At 33.6% G+C, this 20,485-nt stretch overlaps 2 protein-coding genes across 3 annotated transcripts; both read left to right on the forward strand.

Moving 5' to 3' along the window:
- Positions 1 to 898: 898 nt before the first annotated feature.
- Positions 899 to 5,660, forward strand: LOC146920579 (uncharacterized). Its single transcript, XM_085713997.1, has 2 exons — positions 899 to 1,457; positions 4,086 to 5,660. The coding sequence occupies exons 1-2, from the start codon at positions 1,066 to 1,068 to the stop codon at positions 5,338 to 5,340; spliced, it is 1,647 nt and encodes a 548-aa protein (XP_085570123.1). The 5' UTR covers positions 899 to 1,065; the 3' UTR covers positions 5,341 to 5,660.
- A 9,014-nt stretch (positions 5,661 to 14,674) lies between these two features.
- LOC146920580 (Ribosomal protein L35) lies at positions 14,675 to 19,883 on the forward strand. 2 transcript variants are annotated; one of them, XM_085713998.1, is made up of 4 exons: positions 14,675 to 15,000; positions 15,102 to 15,208; positions 16,145 to 16,229; positions 19,454 to 19,883. In XM_085713998.1, exons 1-4 carry the CDS (start codon positions 14,818 to 14,820, stop codon positions 19,541 to 19,543), a joined length of 465 nt encoding a protein of 154 aa, XP_085570124.1. In that variant the 5' UTR covers positions 14,675 to 14,817; the 3' UTR covers positions 19,544 to 19,883. The 2 variants fall into 2 exon arrangements, with proteins under 2 accessions (XP_085570124.1, XP_085570125.1); XM_085713999.1 differs by lacking the exon at positions 19,454 to 19,883 and adding an exon at positions 17,340 to 17,393 and having other exon boundaries at positions 14,700 to 15,000.
- The last annotated feature ends 602 nt before the right edge of the window (positions 19,884 to 20,485 follow it).

Consider the following 20,485-nt stretch of genomic DNA (forward strand, 5'->3'; position numbering starts at 1 on the left):
AAAATAAAAAAAATACGGAATTTTTTTTAATATTCTTTTTAAAAATTCCGTATTTTTTCAGATTTTTTTATTTTTATTAATTTTTCCAGAATTTTTAAATATTTTCCAGAATTTTTTAATATTTTTTTTCATTTTTATTAATTTTTCAATTTTCCAGAATTTTTTTAATATTTTTTTCATTTTTATTAATTTTTCAATTTTCCAGAATTTTTTAATTTTTTTTAATTTTTATTAATTTTTCAATTTTCCAGAATTTTTAAATTTTTTTTATTAATTTTTCATTTTTCCATAATTTTTTAATATTTTTTATTAATTTTTTAATATTTATTAATTAAAATTGTTAATTATCCTACGTGGCACTGTACAGTCATTAAAAAGTGACAACTTGTCATCGCCACGTCATCTGCCACGTCAGCGCCGTTATCCCCATTTGACAGCAGGGACCAAAATTGTGGATGGAAAATTTTAGGGGGACCAAAATTCAAAGGAAAATTTTAGGGGGACCAAAACGAAAATTCGCTATATTTATAGGGACCAAAAACATATTTAACCCAAAGATAAATGCTCACATAGCCACTCACATGTAACTTAAAATCACATTTTAAGCAACTAAACACCACAACCATATTATCTTACATTTAATTTTTTAAAGTTTAAACACTATTTTTTAAATATAAATAAAACATTATTTTTTATATATTAACGGAATAACTTTTTTTTTTGTAAAAACAAAATTAAAAAATTACTATAATTTAATAAAAACCAAAATATATTTAACCCCTTAAATAAATGTACACTATGCCCTTAAGAAAAGCCCATTGACAGCCCTAAAAGGTTGAATTTACCCAGCTGTGTACAGTTTGCACATAAAAGTCACCCCACCCTACTCACTCTCACTACACTAGTGTCATATGCACCTTTTGTTGTTTTTCCTAAACAAAACACAAACACAACAAAACCCTCTCTTTTATTTTCTTTCCTCCTTCTTCTCTTACCACTGTCCTCTCACCATTACTCATTCTGACACCCCCCTTTTTCTTTCTTATTTTCTCTTTCTTCATCCCAATGAAAGAGGTAACCGTTGAAGCTGAAGGTGGTGTCCTTGGCCATGGACATGGACACGGTCATGGTCATGGTCAAGGTGGTGTAGCAGCTTCAGAAGTTGCTAAAGGTAACAACAACAATACTACTAGACCTGACTTACACAACAGAGCTGTGAAAATTTTGAGAGCTAGAGAAGCTTATAATGGTTATGAAGAAGTTGGTGAAAAACCTTCTAGATTTGAAACTTTTGGTTGGTATCTTTATGAGTTTTGCTTCTACTTTGTTCAAACTGTACTTGTTCCTGTTGTCTTTCCTCTCATTATCAGTCAGCTTCAAAGTCCACCTACTGTTTCACTTCAAGAATGGAACAAAACTCATCCTGGCACTCACTGCTCTCAAAAGGAATTTCATTTGTAAGTCCACATTTTTTCCCTAAGTTATGTTTTTTATATTTTTTTTTTCATTTTTCCATGACTAAATTCACTAGCACAAACCCTATTTGTAAGTTTATATTTTTATTTCTTTTTAACAATTTTGAATGTTAAGTTCTTTTATTATTTTCTACATTTTTTAATTGACCAAGTTCTCTAGCAAAAAAACCCACTTAGAGCATTCACAGTGATAGTTTCCTAAAAAGGACTCTTTAAATGGACCCCACGTGACACATCACTTATTTATAATTTTTTAATAAAAGTATCTATTAAGGACTCAATGACTCCAATGACAATACACTAATAAGAGCATCCACAATGGAGACTCTCATCTTTGAAGTCTTAAATGAGTCCCACATTGACACATCACTTTTAATAATTTTTTAATAATAGTACCTAATAGGTACTCAACCACTCCAATGGAGATCCTCTAACAAAATATCTAATTGAGTCCCACCAATATTATTTATTTAATAGACTCTCTATTTTATATTGTTAAAAAAAAACCATAAAAATTATTATTTTAATAAAATGGTGACGTGGATCCATTTAAGAATGAGGTCTTAATTTAGACCTTGCATCTTTTAAGACCCTTAATTTTTTTTTTCCTTTTTCCACAATGGAAGTAACTATTAGATACCAAATCTTAAATGTTCAAGACTCTCCCAAGATAAGGAGGTATGGTGTGACAAATCCAACATAGGGTTCCATAAAATAAGGTCATTTTTGTTTTAATTAAATTAAATTTAATGAGCCGTTTGTTCCACTATAGTTTGCAATCATGAAAAGGCGTGTCCTTTATGGCTTTGTTACAAACCAACTTTACTCTTACTCAAGGGTTAAGATTCCTTTTTTCAAAAACCACTTTCATTTACCCACCGAACATCAACCCTATTTATTAACCTTGGTACCATATCAACCATTGATATATACAACAAAAATTAAATTTAATATTGGCCAAAATATAAAACAAGAGAGAGAAAGATAGAGAGAGAAAGATAGAAAGAGAGTGATCTATGCTCACCTCCTAGGGAGTATACAAATGTTTGTCGGACTCTCCTGAAACTCCTGTGTCATCTTTTGAAAATTTAAAGACACTAGTATTAATATCAAGGGTTAATTAAGTAAATGGTCCTTATAAATATTCAGAATTTTGTTTTTAGTCCCTACAAAATAAAATCACACTTTTTAGTCCTTATAAAATTTTGAATCAACATTTTTAATCCCTATAAAATTTTTCCATCAACATTTTTAGTCCCTGTAAAAAATTTCCATCAACATTTTTGGTCCCTAAAATGGTTAAGGAAAATGTCACAGGGACTAAAAAGTGTGATTTTATTTTATAGGGACTAAAAACAAAACTGTGAATATTTATAGGGACTAAAAACTTAATTAACCCTAATATTAATATTATCCTCAACGGTTAAGTCTTTAATTAAGCACTAGTACTCCACTTGAGACTATAGTATTTTATTTTTTTATATTACTTTCAAAATTTTGTAATTAAATATTTACACTAGGTGTTTCTATGTTGCTTTTTATGTGATTTTTTTTTTTTTTTGAAGAAAATGCTTTTTATGTGATTTATGTACACAAAAAATGTACACAATAATTTTGTTACAAAAGTTTAGACCAAAATAAAAAAAAAGATTAATTTCTAATTAACTATATTTATTAACACATGCATTTAATCAAATCATGGGACGCGACAAAGATATTTTCTTAAGTTAGTTCCTTAAAGATCTCCAATAAATATGATTGGACCTATGTGTAAGAAACTTTTATGGTATAAATATATGTAAATATTTTTACACTAGGTGGTAAAAATTAATTATGTAAAAAGTGGTGTATACTTTTTTTAAGGCATGCTATGTAAAAAAAAAAAAAGGGCATGCTATGTACTTTTAATAAAGTGTAAATTTGAAATTAATTGTCGGCAGTTAGCACATCTTGGTAGTGATAGTGAGCCTAACGACAATGTATAGTGCCGACAAGATGAAGCTGTTTTTATATAAAAATAGATATGTTTTTAAACAATTATTGTCTAGGGAGTACATTTATTTTTCTTCAAGTACAATAATATAAAATGGAAATATTTCCAAAAGAAACCTTTGGAATTTTTATTTGATTTGTACCAAGAAGAATTATGATTTGATCAATCAATGTTTTGAAGGGTTTATACAGTTCAAAGTTTGTAAAACAACTGTTGAGTCCTTTCCATGTGCAATATGCTTGTTTTCTAAGTGACAATTAAAATCACCTCAGATATCCATTTAAAGGTCGTTAATATGCATTATATTTTGTGCTGTGAAAAACACGGGTCTCGATCGTCACATGTTAAGTGTCACATTTAAAATATTTACGTAAATTGCTTTGGGAACTATTAAACGATATGAAACGGATGGCGTAATGAAACCTACATTTATATTTTGTCATGATGTAACATTGGTATGATACTCTTTAGAATTGATTGAAATATAATGTAAAAGTTTAAAAAGTAGATCTTACTGTGTTGGTAATTTAAAAATTTGTATTTTTAATGCGTAAGTATATGTTTCATTTTTTTAACCAAAGTTTACATATGTGCTAATGTACTGGTGAATTGTGCAGGTATAACAAACTCACTGGACACACCATAATTTCAAAGTTTTCAGCATTGGAATGGACATCAATTGCTTGGGCTACAGGTCTAGCCATAGCTGCACCAATTCTTGGCTTCCTTTCCTTCCACCTCGACGGCAATTTCCCAAAACTCATCACAGTTGCAGCAACAGGTGTAGGAGTTTTCTTCTGTCTCCCGGCTGGATTCTTCAAAGTCACAGGCATCTTCATTCCCTACATCGCTGGCATCATAGCAGCCAGCACAGTCGCCAATGCAGCTCACACGCAGCATCTCGGCCTCATGATCCGCGCCTTCACCGGAACAACTCTCAAGAAAGCACAGTTTTTCATTAGACAAGGTGTTTCATCCCGCCTCTCACTTCATGCTACTGCTGCTGGTTGTTTTGGTGGTGCTTTGATTTCAGCTTTCACTTACCATATGATACACGAACTCGATGAAAATAAGAGCGATATTATGAGTCTTTGGGTTGTTTCGATTTTCAGTGGTTTAATTTGGCTTGTTGGGATCTTGCATTTAGCTACAGCTACAAGTAGAACCACTGATTCGATCTCATTTTCGTCGAGGCTACACCCTTTTTCCATCTTCAAATATCCTCATGCTATTGGAGGTCTTGCTAGTGTTTTCCTTGCATCATTCACAACAATGGCTATTTTCACGGGTGGTGTGATTTTCATTGTTGGACAGCTTTGCATTAGGCCATTGCATTTGCTTTTGTTCTGGTTAACCTATTTCCTTTTCCCACTCGTTTCATTGTCACTGCTACAACCTTTACTGCGCGTGGTTAAGATGAACTCGGTGAAGATGCAGATCGTTGGGTTCTTTTTCTCGCTTCTGTCTTCAGGGTTTGGATTCTATTACGGACACAGTCACTGGAAATGGGGACACTTGGTTCTTTTCGCTGCCATTCAGAGCACATCAACAGGGATTTTGCACGCTTTTGGAAGGGTTTTGGTGTTAGATTGTGCTCCATCGGGAAAAGAAGGTGCTTTCTCTATATGGTATGCTTGGATGAGAGCTGCAGGTTTGTGTGTCGGGTTCACAGTTGGTTCAGTTGGGCCAGGACGGATTAGGACTTCGTTCGGAGTTGCTTTTTGCACTGCTATTGCTGGAATTGTTGTGTTGCTATTTGGAAACATCAGTGATGCTGGTGGTGCTGTTGCTGCAGGGAATGTAAGTGACGATAATGAGAGAAGCTCTCCGGTGGTTTCTGGTTTAGATTCGAAAGAAGCTGCTCGAGTTTGAATAATAACTGCATTAATAAGAAGAAGAAGAAGAAAAAACTAATGAATGGATTGAGGGATGAATGGTGGTGCATGGTACATTGTCTATGCTTTATATGATTCTTTGCAAATGAGATGTTAATGCATGCAACAGTAGAAAAAAAGGGGGGGTTTATTTTGTATGATTGATTTTAGTTAGGTTTATTAGTTCTTGTGATTTACTGTTGTTGCAGCGTGCTTATGTTTTTTTTTCTTTTTTCTTTTTAATTTAAGTTGAGGATTTGGATTCTGACATGTGTAACAACTGTATTATAGTATTTTGTCATACTTGTTTCTCATAAACATCTTTTTGTACTTGATTTATATGCATAAAGAAAATGTGTTGGTGGAAGAGAAGTGTAGGAAATAGTGAAATTAAAAAAATCTGGAGATAGGTAAATTGGTAACTGAAAAAAGTGAAAATGTATAGATGACATGACAGTAAGGAAATAGAGAGGATGGACAGTAAAATGAAGAAATATGTTATCTGTTAAGCTAAAAGTAGTAGCTTCAGAAAAAATGCACCTCTATTGTCTCTTGAAGGTTGAAACAAACATGGTTTAATTGTGTATGTGACATTGTAATTTTGTTGAAGCTTAAAATGTAGTTTTTGTAAATTTACAATGTCCCACTTGATCCTGTGAAAGTTACAGTGACTATAAACAAACATTCATTAAGTGGTTGAATGCAACTTGAAAGTAGTTATGGCTGTATATTATCTCAGTTGTTCTGTGGCTGTGAAACAATTCTTTGTTGGAGGATTGTTTTTTCAAATTAGGACCAATAATTGAGTGTGATTCTGACAATTTATATACCAAATAGGCCAAACAGTCTGAAATGTTGTCTCCTGGGCCAAGTTTTTATGGTATTTAGAACTATTTTTATGTCCGGGTAATAGTCATTTTGATCGTCACTTGGTGTACCGAAATTTTAAAATAGTTGATGATTCTGCATTATGTTAATTAAAATAGTCTCTTACGTTAAATTGCTTTGTTAGTATTATCATGTTAGTCTTTCAATATACTTACTTTATTGTCATATCAGTTCTTATATGAAAGGGTTAAATATGTTTTTAGTCCCTATAAATATGTCAATTTTTCGTTTTAGTCCCTCTAAAATTTTCCTTCGACTTTTAGTCCCTATAAAATTTTGAATCACTACTTTTGGTCCTTATTTTTAATTTAATTTTTGTATTTTTTAATGAAATTGTGCAGAAATGTGTAAAGTATTCTAAAAGAATTTCCTAAAAAAATTAGAATTTTTTAACATAACACAAATTAAATATGAATTTTTAACCGTAAAAAAATATAAAATTCATATTAAATTCATGTTTTGTTAAAAAATTCTGAATATTTTTTGAAGTGATTCTTATAATAATTTGAATTTTTTTGGAAAATTTTATTAAATAATATGAATTCTACATATGATTTTACTTTAAAAGAGGGACCAAAAGTGAAGATTGAAAATTTTATAGGGACTAAAAGTTGAAGGAAAATTTTAGAGGGATTAAAACGAAAAGTTGACATATTTATAGGGACCAAAATCATATTTAACCCTATATGAAATGAGTTAATGTCAGCATCGATGAACTATTATTTTGACTAATGAAGTGCATAATCAACGACTCTTTCAAAATTTTGGTACATATATTGTGACTACTCATTACATATTTAAGGACTAAAATAACTATTATCTTTTTATTTTGAAAGTGTGTACACTACTTGCCACTTGTTGTGCCCTCATTCAATTCAAAAACAATTAAATTTTGTAATAAAGAAGCGGCAGGAAGGTTTGGTAAAGTTTCTAAAGCAAGGACTCACTTTGAGTTCTTACTATTATTAAACTCATGTATTCTAATCGATTAAATGATTAAGATTGAGTGAGAGCCTAAGCTAGTAAATATACATATCAATTAAGTCCTTAAATGATGATATATGATATCCCATTAAAACTCTACCAGCCCTAATGTTGAGTTCTTTACTAATGTAATGTTTGGTTTCGCGGTAGAATCACAATTCTCACATCCTGTGGCGGCTTATATCGTGATTTTATGAAGCTGAAAATTCTAGCTTCTCCTTCATCGCACTTAAAATCATTAAAGATACATTTACTTTTGTCTTTTAACTTACGGACATAATAAACTCTTTTTTAAAATCAATCAAATATGATTAAGTATTATGTTATCGTTTATCATGTTGCTCTTTCAATTGTTTTTAAATATCAAATATATTTTAAAATATAGATTTAGTCCTTCAAAATCTAATTCCCAAACATACCCTAAAAAAATTCAGCTCTAAGGTGAAATGATATGGATCATGTTGGAAAACTATAAGTCTCCTCCTGACACACATTCTTACCATGGTCAAAGGTACTACTATTGCTATAGGACTCGAAAATTGTTGTTGACACATTACATAAGGCTGGGACACACATGTAAAATACGCTTTTGCCCCCTCGGCAGTTAACTGCCGAGGAATTTGAAATCCGGCTGCAGTTAACTGCCGAGGAATTCCTCGGTAGTTAACTGCCGAGGAAAGCATTTATGCAGACAGCAGGTTCTACATTAATGCTAAGCATTTCCAAGCCATTTTTCGGCCAGTTTTTACCTGTAATTTTACCAGAGCATTTCCATATGCAATTCAAATTATACAACAATGAAACTCGGTCATAAACAAGAAAAATACAATATCTTTTACATATGTCCATAATTAAATCAAACCGACATTTGGTTCAAACCACACAAAAGTTTGAAATTCATCAAAACGGAACATAGTGTCCATAATCAAACAACACATTACAAGTCATTACACATCATTAAATTAAATCCCTACTTACATTCATTACAATTGCATATGGAACGAACATATATATATAATACATTATTTTCCACCATATTCCCAAACATAAATCCGACGTCGCTATCGTCTTTAATAAGCCAAGGCATATAGCTTGCCGTTTTCCATGTGAATTCATCTCTATCTTCTCCTAGGTCTATCATTGGCATTAGAGCAGACAAGTGACGTGTATATTGATTTTCACCAAGATGCTCAAAATAAGTGTTAAGTTGTGTCTTCAAATCATCAATAGAGTCCGTCGGTGTTATCATAACCTTAACCGTCTTTTTAAACGAGCAATACCTAACACGACCTTCAATTCTTGCAACCTCTGACATGTTTCACTTGACAAAAGCTTTAACAAAATAATCATAGATTAGAACAAAATTAAATGGAATGTAATAACGAATAAATCAAATGCGTAAACATTAATAAGCTATAAATAAGTATTGCACTAGTTTCAAGTCAATAAAAGTCATATTATCATATATATCAATATCATTTACATAATGTTACTTATATATTGGCCACAAAAAATTGGCATTACAATTTTGACCCCAAAATATACGTCGGTGTAATTTCTACCAAAAAAAAGGACTAACACCGACAAAAAAATCCCTAGTTAATTGCCAAGTGATTGGAGAAGATCAAGTGACATAAAATCTTCCTCATCTTCCGCAATAACTTCAAATTGTTGCTTTGGTTTTTCGGGAGTGTCCAACAAAATAGGCGCCGCTTTGTTTGATTCCTTTTGTGGTTTCGGCGGTTTGTTTCCACTTTCAATAGCCATGAGCTTTCGGAACAACTCATGTTGATCCAAATACTCATCTTCCCAAGTCACCGCATCTTGTTTCTTGTGATTGTGCCACTCCGTAGATGATGGAGGTAGTGGACAACCATTCCTCAAGTAAATAAGCACAAAGTGATTAGGAATTACCCCAAGGCACATGATGGGAGTTTTTTGCTTACCCGGCGGTGGTGGCCCTCTTAGTGGAAAAAAAGATTCCGAGTTACCAAGTTCAAGATTTGTCAACACAACCACACACCTTTTGTAATAATTGGCAACAATGTGCCCCATGTCCGGAAAAGTCAACCACTTATCAACAAGATGTGCACAACTTTTTGTATTTGCGGGAGGATGTAAGCCATTTAAAATGTAGTTATAACGATCCTCACCCGCAAATACTTCAACATAATCATCTCTATGATCTTTTAATTCTTGAATAAGATGTGTACGAATCATGAGATGATTTTGTTCGGTTAAGCCCATGAACTCGGCTATAGCCCGGAATCCACAATGTCCATCGCCAATAACATCCACCACTTTTTCAATAAATGGAAGCATGAAGCGTGGCATATAATCAATAGGCCTCATAACCGGGATAGCCTTAGGCTTTGGATACCGAGAAGGTGGTGGAAGTGGGGAAATTGGTGCTTTACCAAGACGAGCACCTTTTTTCCTTTTATATGATGATGTTGTTGGTGATGGTGACGGTTGACTATCCGGATTTTGGGAATCAACAACCTCCCAAGAAGAAGGGATCCGGCTAGTGGATGTAATTCTTCCTTTAGACCTCGCAATGTCCACTTTTTTCTTGGCTCCCTTGGTTGTTGCTTTTTGTGGTGGTGGAGACATCATGGTGGTTTCAGGAAATGCCAATTGCCGCAAAGCCTCCTTGACTTCAAGCTTCATTTGGAAAGGGAGTTTCTTGAGACGTTCTACAATACCCTTCAACTCATCATCCACCGAAAAACCAAGTTCATTACTTTCTTCTCCCATGCGTAACCTTTGCCAATGGTGGTGTATCTCATCCAATAAAATTGGCTTTTCTTCAAGGAGTTTAGTTGCAATTTCGCATGCACATGGTAAGCCATAAGATGTCCTTTGAGCACAACCACAAATTTCCTTGTTCATGCACAACGTTTCCCTACAACGTGACTCTTCCATAGCAATGTTGTCCAAAGCATATCTAGACACATGACCACCTAAGTCGGAGTACAAAGTGACATCTTTGAATCTATGTTCCAACACGGTAACGCTCTGACCAAAGGCTGTTTGTATCGCAGTGTGTTGAAGCAACAACATGTTATGTATTTTCTCCCAACAAGTACCCAAATCACCCACACTATTGTCTAAATATTTCTTCACCAAAGCATGAGCCGATTCTACCCTATTGGTGGATCTACAACCAAGATGCAACACACGGTCTGTCCATACCCTCACTATTTTCTCCTTCACTTCATTCAAGGTGGTCATGGCATAGGCTAGGAAAGGTGGGAAATCACTACAAGCATCTTGGAACTCCACTAATGCATTTGCATATAACTCTTGAGTGGACGATTCAACCATATCTTTCCATGCCCTCATGATCTTCTTGACAACATCGCGATTACTCACCTCTTTCCCATCCTTTTTTCCCATAGGATATTTACAATCTAAGACGCACCTTTGTTTAACATTTGCTTGCACATGAAAGTAACAATTCATACCATAACTTTCCGGGAAAACAATTCCAACCGCTTTCATCAAAGACCCATCTCTGTCGGTAACAATCACCTTAGGCATATTCATCTTTGAAGTAAGAAGTTTACGCAACATTTTTAAAACCCAAACAAAGTTTTCCTCTTTCTCATGCATCAAGAATCCAAACCCAACCGAATATGTCAAATCGGTCGAAGTTACCCCAACTACCTCAAACATTGGCATCTTATACAAGTTGGTTTTGTAGGTGGAGTCCATAACCAAAACCGTTGGAAAATTGTTAAACAACTTAACGGATGTTGGATGAGCCCAAAAGATATCTTCGATTGTATTACTTTCACCATGTGTTCTTGAGTAATAAGTATAGTTGTGCTCCTCCAACTTCGAGATTAGATATTGCAACGGCTTCTTGTCACCTCTATTTGCCTTCCATATTTTTTGACGTTCATTGTACACTTGCTTCACATTTGTCATGCAATGTGGTCTTTTGTTCTTCAAGTGTATCAAAATATTTCTTGGAAGCATCTTGCTCTTGGTCAAGTCATGTACAATCTTCTTGTCATCCTCCTTTAATCTACCGGCAAGAATGTGTCCTTCTAAAGCCGGCTCCATCGCATGGTTGTGAACTCCATTAAGAATGTTCAATCCCCATTCCTTTGTTTGCGTACTTTGATATCCACTAATCATGAACAAGCACCCGCATTTTCTTGAGCCCGTTGTCGCATGTTTTGGTTTTTTTTAGGCACTTTGTGAGCTCCACTCCTTTCACACACTAGGCGCAATATTGGATGGATCAAGCTTGATCTTTGTGTAACAATTGTAAATCCCGCCTTATTTGCTTGACACCGTACCCACCCAAGCAATTCTTCTCTATCTTGAAACTTAATGTCGTCAGAAAAAAACCTAGCCGTGTCCACTTCGTGGGCTTGAAGTGGGACGACACCGGGGCTAACATATTTAGAAGCTTGTTCAATGTTTGGTTTGACTTCAACCTTAGGCGGCTTGACATCTCCGGAAATTTGGACAAAATTACGTTTTGTCTCTTCCGAAACATCTTCCGCGTTCTCGGTCATTACTATAATTAAACAACACATAAATATGAATTAACAACTAACCAATGCATAAACATCAATGCCATAATGAACTAAAACAAAAAAAACAAAAAAAAAAAACAAAGAAATTTTTTTTTTGAAAAAATGGCAGTAGCTGCCATTTTTTCGCACCAAATTTTTTCCCTAAGTGTTCCTCGGTAGTTAACTACCGAGGTTTTCCTCGGTAGTAAGGTACCGAGGTTTTCCTCGGCAGTACACTACCGAGATTCCCCATGCCAGAGTTCTACGTGACTGACGTAGATACCCATACAATAACCAAAAAATAAATCGATTAAAATGCTCAATACCTGTTTTTTTTACGTCTAGAGTGTGTTGATAGCTCCTATTCTTGATGCTTGAATCATTTGGATGAAGATTTGATGAGAAAAAAATTATTGGATTTGGGGGGATTGGATGAAATGGTATGGAAGTTGATGAAAATAGTGTGTAGGGGGAGCAGGTTTCCTGTTTCATCTGACGAAACATAATCCTCGGCAGTTAACTACCGAGGAATTCCTCGGCAGTTAACTGCAGCCGCATTTTGAATTCCTCGGCAGTTAACTGCCGAGGGGGCAAAAGCGTATTTTACATGTGTGTCCCAGCCATATGGAATGTGTGAACAGCAATTTTCATAGGACTCACTTTGGGAGAAAAATGTGGGAAGTGAAATGGAAGTTTCTTAAAGATAAGACCAATTAACTTTGGTCAACATTGGAGATGTATATTGTATGTAGTTATGTCAATGGCCTTGGTTTATTTGTTCAAATGGTGGAGAAATTTCACCGGTAAGCTTTCATCTAAATTTTTTTCCAACCAATCATTCAATTTTAGAAATTGAGGTGAATAACATTGAAAATTTAAAGCAAAAATAAAAAATTGGAACGTTGCATTACCATATATTAAAACCTTTGATATCATATACTCCTATAAGCTTAAATTTTAATCTTAACAAAGAAGCCAGCAAATTTTGGATGACCTATAAATCAGTGCAAAAAACCTATTCAGACTTGCTTGATGATATAAACACTTATGCTAGTGTCTGAAAAAACTTACAAAAACTGTTTATAATATGTCCATAGGTGTTTTGTTTTTGGGTTTATTTTGTGGATAAGTGTTTCTGAATAAGTGCTTATATCATTAAGCAACTTACAAAAACTGTTTATTCAGACATGCTTAATGATATAAACACTTTTTTTTAGGGTAATGATATAAACACTTATTCTGACAATTTCACACCTTTAATTTCCTAGTATACAAAAATAAAATTTTCAAGTAAATTTAAGTAGAGTCACCATTGAACAATTTAAAAATATATATAATATTCTCATGATGACTAAATGTATATGTACATTCCCCTAAAAAAAATGTATATGTAGATTGTAAAAAGGCTACAAAAATATGCATATTCACATTGTCTAGTGTATAAAAATCAGATCTACCCTTCCCTCAAAAAAAAAAAAAATCAGATCTACCCGCTCAAAAAACAAATAAATGTGATTGACCAAAAAAATATGCATCAGCACATTATTCAATATGACACACCAACAAAAATAAGCTCTAAATTCAACGATTGAGATTTTTTTTTTAAATTTTATAAATTGAATGAAAATATTGTTGGATTTAGAAACGGGAGACCAAAATCTTGAATGAACAAAATTAATGAGATTAAAAGTAGATTTAAGCGTTTGTGAAGTTAGTAAATGTGAAAAATTAGACTAGATTAAGTAGATTTGGAGTATGAGAATTTGACTTCATACTCCATATTTCTAGAGTTTTAGCGGTACGTTATGAGGAGAATGGAGGTAGGATCGACGTAGGAGGAAGGTTTGATTCGGTTTGGTGGGAATTTTCTTTTGGCATTTTTGAAGGGGGTTGGTTTAGGTGTGGAGAATTGGTTCATGGATAACTTAGGTCGTTGCTTCGGTGATGGGTCTTCTACGTTGTTTTGGAGGGACCCTTGGTTGAATGAGGGAGTTTTAAAGGATAGATTCAGCGCCTTTTCGATTTAGCTGAGAACAAAATGGTGTTAGTTATAGAAATGAGTCATCTAGGACAGGGAGAGGATGTGGAGTAGTGGAAGCAGCGTAGGTGCTTATTAGCTTGGGAGGAGGAGCATGTTGAGGAGTCTAGTGCTTTGTTGAATAATATTATGTTGCAGGTTGAAGTGTCAGACATGTGACAATGGAGTATTCATTCATCTCAGTGATATACAACCAGTTCAACTTATCATTATTTGATAGCTTTGAAAAATGTTACAACTCAAGATTCTTCAGACATTATTTGGCACAAGACAGTTCCTTTAAAATTCAGTCTCTTTGCATGACGTCTTCTTTGTAACGGCATTCCTACTTATGATAATCTCTTGCAGCGAGGCTTACTTCACAATCAACAACACCTCTATGTGGGTGCTTGTGGATCTATCGAGGACATCAATCATTTGTCTTTGCAATGTAATTTTTCCGAACAATTTGGACTTTGGTTTCACACCGGCTAGGGTATGTTAGAGTGATTTAGGAGGATCATCAAAACACATAGTGAACTGGGCATCTTTTATGGTTATCTTGCGTTTAATTTATTTGGAACGAAAGAATCAGTCATATTTTCAAGCACAAGGATAACTCTTTACATCAATTGCTCAACAAATTTAAGCTACAAACGTTTTGGTGGTTGAATGCGAATTACGCTACTTTCTCTTTCGATTACCATTCTTGGTGGGCTTAACCCAATTATGCGCTTGCGACCTATAACATAATACTTCATTCCATCACTTTGACATTGTAACCTTTTGATTCTTGTCATTTCTTTCCGACAGACCTTATGTTAAAAAGTCTTTATATTTTGTTATTATAATTTTATTTTAGCTTCTTAAAAAAAATATTGTTGATAAAATATTATTTGTAAAATTATCATAAGTTAATCACATTTTGGACTTACATTTCGAAAAATAAAACCCCAAAGAAGTGAAAAAAAGAAAAAGAGTGAAAGAAAAGCACTTGAGAATCGATTATGCAAAAGCTGAAAACACCATAGCCAAAATCTGATTCCAACCAAAAATGATGCAGAGATTACTCCCAAAGCTTCGTTCTCTCGCCGTTCAATCTCTACAACCATCTTCTCGCCGTTTCCTCCACCACTCATTACCACAACCACTTCACTCCGCTTCCATTTCTCGCACTCTCTTCAATTTCTCTCCCTCGTCTCTCCACAAATCTCTCCCTTCTCCATTTTCTTCCTCCGTAAGGGTTACTTGCTTTCGATTTCGTTGTTTTAGTTGTTGAATTTTTGTTTTGTGATTGTAGTTAAAGTGTTTGATTTTTTTGTGTGAATGGATGAATAGTTGATTCTTCAAGTGAGGCATGTTTCGTCGAGGGAAAGGAAGAAGAGAAGAAAGCCAATGACTCCGGTTACGTCGAAGCTCAAGAAAACTAAAATGAAATCTTATTCGTGAGTTTCTTATTCAATTTCTTATAACTATGCTCTTTCAATGTGTGTGTGTTTTGTTTGGAATTTGGAATTGTGGAGGTTTAGTTTTGGGTCTATTTGGATTTACTTATTTGAGCTTATTCTATGAAACACTGACACAACCACACATTGATTAGACACATGATACGTCTTAGCTTATTTAGTTACATAAACACTTACAAGACTGTTTAGGAGAGCTTATGGAATTAGATGATGACATCGATAAGCGCTGCAGGATGGCTTATGAAAAAAACAGTTTGGTTTGAATTTATTGGTTGTTATAGAAATAGCTTTATATAAACATTTATATGATAAGCGCTTATGTTGTTAGCATGTAATGAGTCGGTTTTTCCAATTTGGGTCTATTTTGTTTATGAAGTTTGCTATTTAAACACAATTTTAGACACCGTATGTGACACCCTAATTTGAAGTTGTGTAGGTTTATTTTAGAATCCGTTTGGATTGGATTGGATTATTTGAGTTTAGACATTGATGATGTAAGAACTTGTGATACTTTTTGGGAGAGCTTATAGAATTAGCTTATGACATCCACAAGCTCTATGGAACAGCTTATAGCTTATACATAAACTGTTATATTTTATCGGTTGTTATAGAAATAGCTTCTATATAAACACGTATATCATAAGCGCTTATGCTGTTAGTGCTTAATTAGTCTGTTTATCCAAACATGTTCTATTTTATTTATGAGCTGTGCTATTTAAACACAAACCTTAGACACCATATTGCTCTAGCTCCATCTATCAGTTACTTATTCATCTTATACAACTTACACTTATTACACAAATATACACAAAATAACACATATTTTTGTCAATTTTGTGTGTCTATTTAACACTTTTGTTTATTTATTTTTGTGTATTTAGTTTGGAGTGAGTGATTTTACTGTATTTGGAGCAGGTCTTACAAGTCGAGGTTCAGATTAATGAATGATGGGACCTTTAGGCGTTGGAGGGAGGGCAAACGTCACAATGCTCATTTGAAGGTTTACATTTTTACTTTTCCTTAGACAGAATAAGGTTTTATTTATGGTATATGATAATGTCATGGTTTTGTTGCAATGCAAGTATATAGGTAGTTTTTCTCAATGATTCTTTCGTTCTGTTAGTGATAAATAGATCACACCATACTCGATCACTAATTACCATTATCCCCATCTCATCAATTCATGAGGTGTGAATGAACTGCCAAAACCCTTCTTTACTAAGCTATGAACTTGAGCATATTCACAATATGGATGCTTACCTCTTAATCAGGTTTCCTACTGCATTTATAGTAGCTAGCTTACATTCTGAATTCCTTAGATAGTTAGATAAATAGGTCAAATACCTTACAGGAAACAGTAGCGCGTTTCTGTCATAGTAGGCAAATCATGTTTATCAATTAATGAATGTTTCTAAGGTAATAGGACTAGTAGCTAAATTGTGAGTTTGGATTTTGTCATTTGCAGAAAATAGAACAACCTGTTTTTCCGTATGCACATACGTGAAACTATGGTAGACTTGTATTTGATATATTTTTTTTTGAAGAGGCTTGTATTTGATATATTAATTAGGGTTTGAAAACACCACATGCAAAATAGGGGTTACTGGTTAGTAGGCATTTGCTGTGGCCATGTACGCTGTATTGGATACACGTCAATATGGTAATCTATATTAATCTAAACATGATTTATCAAAGAGCACAATAATGCATTAAAGCTGTTGGGCAGATGACACTAACATGTTTGTGGGTTTGGCATACTTCTCTATTAGCACTTCCCTAATAACTAACTTGAAAATAACATTGTAAGATGGTATCAGAGATTCAAATGTTATGATATAAAAGCACTAGGATTGTGCATTTATTTATAAAAATATTTTTGGTCATGTTCTAGTGCAGTACAACTAGTACTCTGCGTGTTTCAATCAGTTAGCATGACATAGAAACAATTTATGATGGCTATGATGCAGAGAGAAAGCTTTTGGTGATCTTTTTTTGAGTCAAATTAAGCAAACTAAACATCTCTGAAGCCTATCCAATAACATTCCTAACATTAGCCAATGGGGCAATACATGTGATGTATTAAAACTGAATACTATTTAATTTTGTACAGGTGATATGAACACACAGCCACACACAACTAGTTTGCACATTTTCAAAGGAAAAGGTAGAAGCCATTATGTTGTATAAATTTCATACAAAGCTCTAAAAGTTTAAGATTTTAAGGAACATAAGAATTATTGGTTGGGATTAATGGTTAGGAGTTAGAAATTAGAAAGGACTATTTGTTAAAACTTAAAAGTCCACTAGTAAACAGACATTGCCTTTTAAATCCCGACTGGGTAATATATAATTCTGTTATATTTACATTTAAAATTATCAGACCCGTCTTATACCACTACAAGTTGTTTTGTGTGGCTGTTCATATAATTTAGAGCTGTATTTCTACCAAGTACGCAAATCACATTTTCCTAAGAAAAATTGAATTGATTTACTTTATTTATAATTAATTAGTTAGCATATGAAGGAAGTTCATGTGTGAATTTCTAACTTTTATCCATTCAATTTTCTGACTAATAAATGTTAGTGGAAACTATTCAGAATACTCTATAGACAATTTGGACTAGGTGTGGAAGCAAATTCAAAATTCATAGTTGGGAAACAAAAAAATACTCATATCTGTTATACTAAACTTGTAAACATAGTGATGGCATTTGGTCATAGTGATTTGCCTTTGCTTCTAAAAAAATAAGAATTATAATGCTGTTAAAAATGTATAGTTTGACTCATACCAGCCAGGCTTTCAAGGGTATGTTATTTCTTTAAAGGTGTGTTTGGATTGAGGGTTTAGGAGGGAAAGGGAGAGGAGGCTTACTTTTCTTTTTTAAATTACGCACAATATATATTTTTGGGAAAATTACACTCAACTTCCCTGAAGTTTATTAAAACGACACTGACACCCCCTCTAGTTTTAAAACTTACACTAACTTCCCTTAAGTTCTTGTATAATAGACAAGCGCATCCCTTGTTTGTTAACACCGTTAACTTTCCGTGAATTTCTTTAGAGAATTTTCCATTAATATTTAACAGAGGTTCTTCAATATTGTTTTACTTTGCTCGCTCTCCGGTGATCCTATTCGTGTTCCTTCTTCTACCGAAAGCTGCTTTTGATATCTTCCTTTATATTGTGGAGGCTTTTCGTTTGGCAATTTTTTTTGTCAAATTTCCCACCGCTAGTTGTGGCAGTTGGGGAAATTCCTGCTACAATACCCAATTTTTCCTTGGTAACCTTCTTTTGTGGTGTCTAGTTCTTCTTACGGGAAAAGATGTATCGGCTATTTGAATGTGGCTAGGCCAAGCCTCAAACTTTGCAGCATTTTTCAAATTATGTAGCTGATTTTTCTCCTGTTTATGAACTCTTTCGTTTTTTTTTTTCTTTTCTTTTGACAAAAGAATCCTAATCTGGATCATAGGTTTCACTTGCATAGTATAACATCTTCATCATTGGCACTATCATACCATGTATGCCTTTCCAAGTTCCACTTGTTAATTAAAAACAACTTTGTCCCTCAATGTAACAGAAGATGGATCAATATGGGTGAAAATTAACGGAAAAGTAACGGTGTTAACAAGTAAGGGATGTGTTTGTCTATTTCATGAGAACTCGAGGGAGGTTCGTGTAGGTTTTAAAACTAGAGGGGGTGTTTGTGTCCTTTTCATAAACCTTAAGGGAGGTGAATGCAATTTCCCCTATATTTTTTATTTATTTTTAAATAAATTAAGTGTGATTGAAGTATTATACGATCAATCGATCATTTATCATGTTGTTATTTCAATTTTTTAAAAAACATTTTATAGTGTTCCTATTTTAAAAAAGAAAATAAAGTCATCTTCCCTCCCCTTCCCCTCCAAAACCCTCAATCCAAATACACCCTAAAAGAAATGATACCATAGGAAAGTCTATATCAATGCTTTAAATGGATGTCTGAAGACATAATTGAATTTGAATATATTTAGAATCTTCAAATCAGTATTATAAGACCAACATGGTTTCTTAGCAAACACAAGGGGGGCTGCGACGGAAGGACCAAACAGTTAATTTTGATTCTTGGGTTTTCTTTCACCCATTACAGTATTTTTTAATTTCCATTTTATTTTGATTTATGAAATTTTTCTCAGGGCAGTGTACTATTCTTGTAATTGATGAATTTCCGGTATTCATTGCAGTCAAAGATAGCTAAACGTAGATTGAGAAAACCTGCTCTTGTCCCTGTGGCATATGCCAAAGTAATGAAGAAGCTCGGTTTTTGTGGTTAGAACATTGTAAGTTGCTGCCAGTTGCAGAAAGTGGACTGGTCAGGTTTTGCTTTTTAACTCTGATCATTTGTCCACATTCACATTTTAGAATCTGCAGAATGAGCAATTACAGAACTGTTTCTTTCTCTATTTGCGTGGAAGAGTTATAGGGCATAATATTTTGATGTTATGCCTCAAAGTGGCATGCTTTAGTGGGAAATGTATGCAAATATTGTTAAACATGCAGTGACTGATTAATCCTTTTTGTAGCACATTTGATTTTTCAATTAGCAGTTTGATAAAATATTGGAATCATGATTTGCTGAACTTTTAGTAATAATAATGATAAGGATTTAATTTATCTTTTGGTTCGTACATTTTTACTTCGTGTCCATATTAGTGTGTTTAAATCAACTTATTGTATATTCAAGAAAGCTTACAACCATAATGCTGCAGCTAGACGGCTAGACCTTTTAGATGATTGAATGTTGGGAAGAAATATAGTGAGACATTTTTTTATTTAGAAATAGGAGGCGAAAGAAATATAAGTGGGGAAATTGAAAATATTATACTCCTAACTAAATATAGGACTCCATTGACTAAATTATGATAATTAAATAAGTTAGTAATAATAATTCTTTTTAATAATTAGCACTATATACCTTCAAGTTTATCCTTCATAATATACATTGCTTTTGCTTACTTCTTTTTGCTAAATAAAGATAGCCACGTATAATTATGAAGATAAATTTCTCGAGATCTAGTTAAGGGCTGTTGACATCTTTCAACTGGGGAACGAACCCTACTAAATGATTAATAATCTAAGTAACTACCGTTTGTATTACACCATGTTAGTTATTCCGTACGTATTGGTTAAAAAAGAGGCAAAATAATTAGATGTTTAGATACAAATATTTTTTAATAGAACCAAACCATGAATTTCAAGTTAAATCACCATCCACC

The sequence above is a fragment of the Medicago sativa genome, chromosome 5 (genome assembly GCF_051527215.1).
Source record: "Medicago sativa cultivar Bolivia chromosome 5, Bolivia_mono, whole genome shotgun sequence".
NCBI classification, from domain to species: Eukaryota; Viridiplantae; Streptophyta; class Magnoliopsida; order Fabales; family Fabaceae; genus Medicago; species Medicago sativa.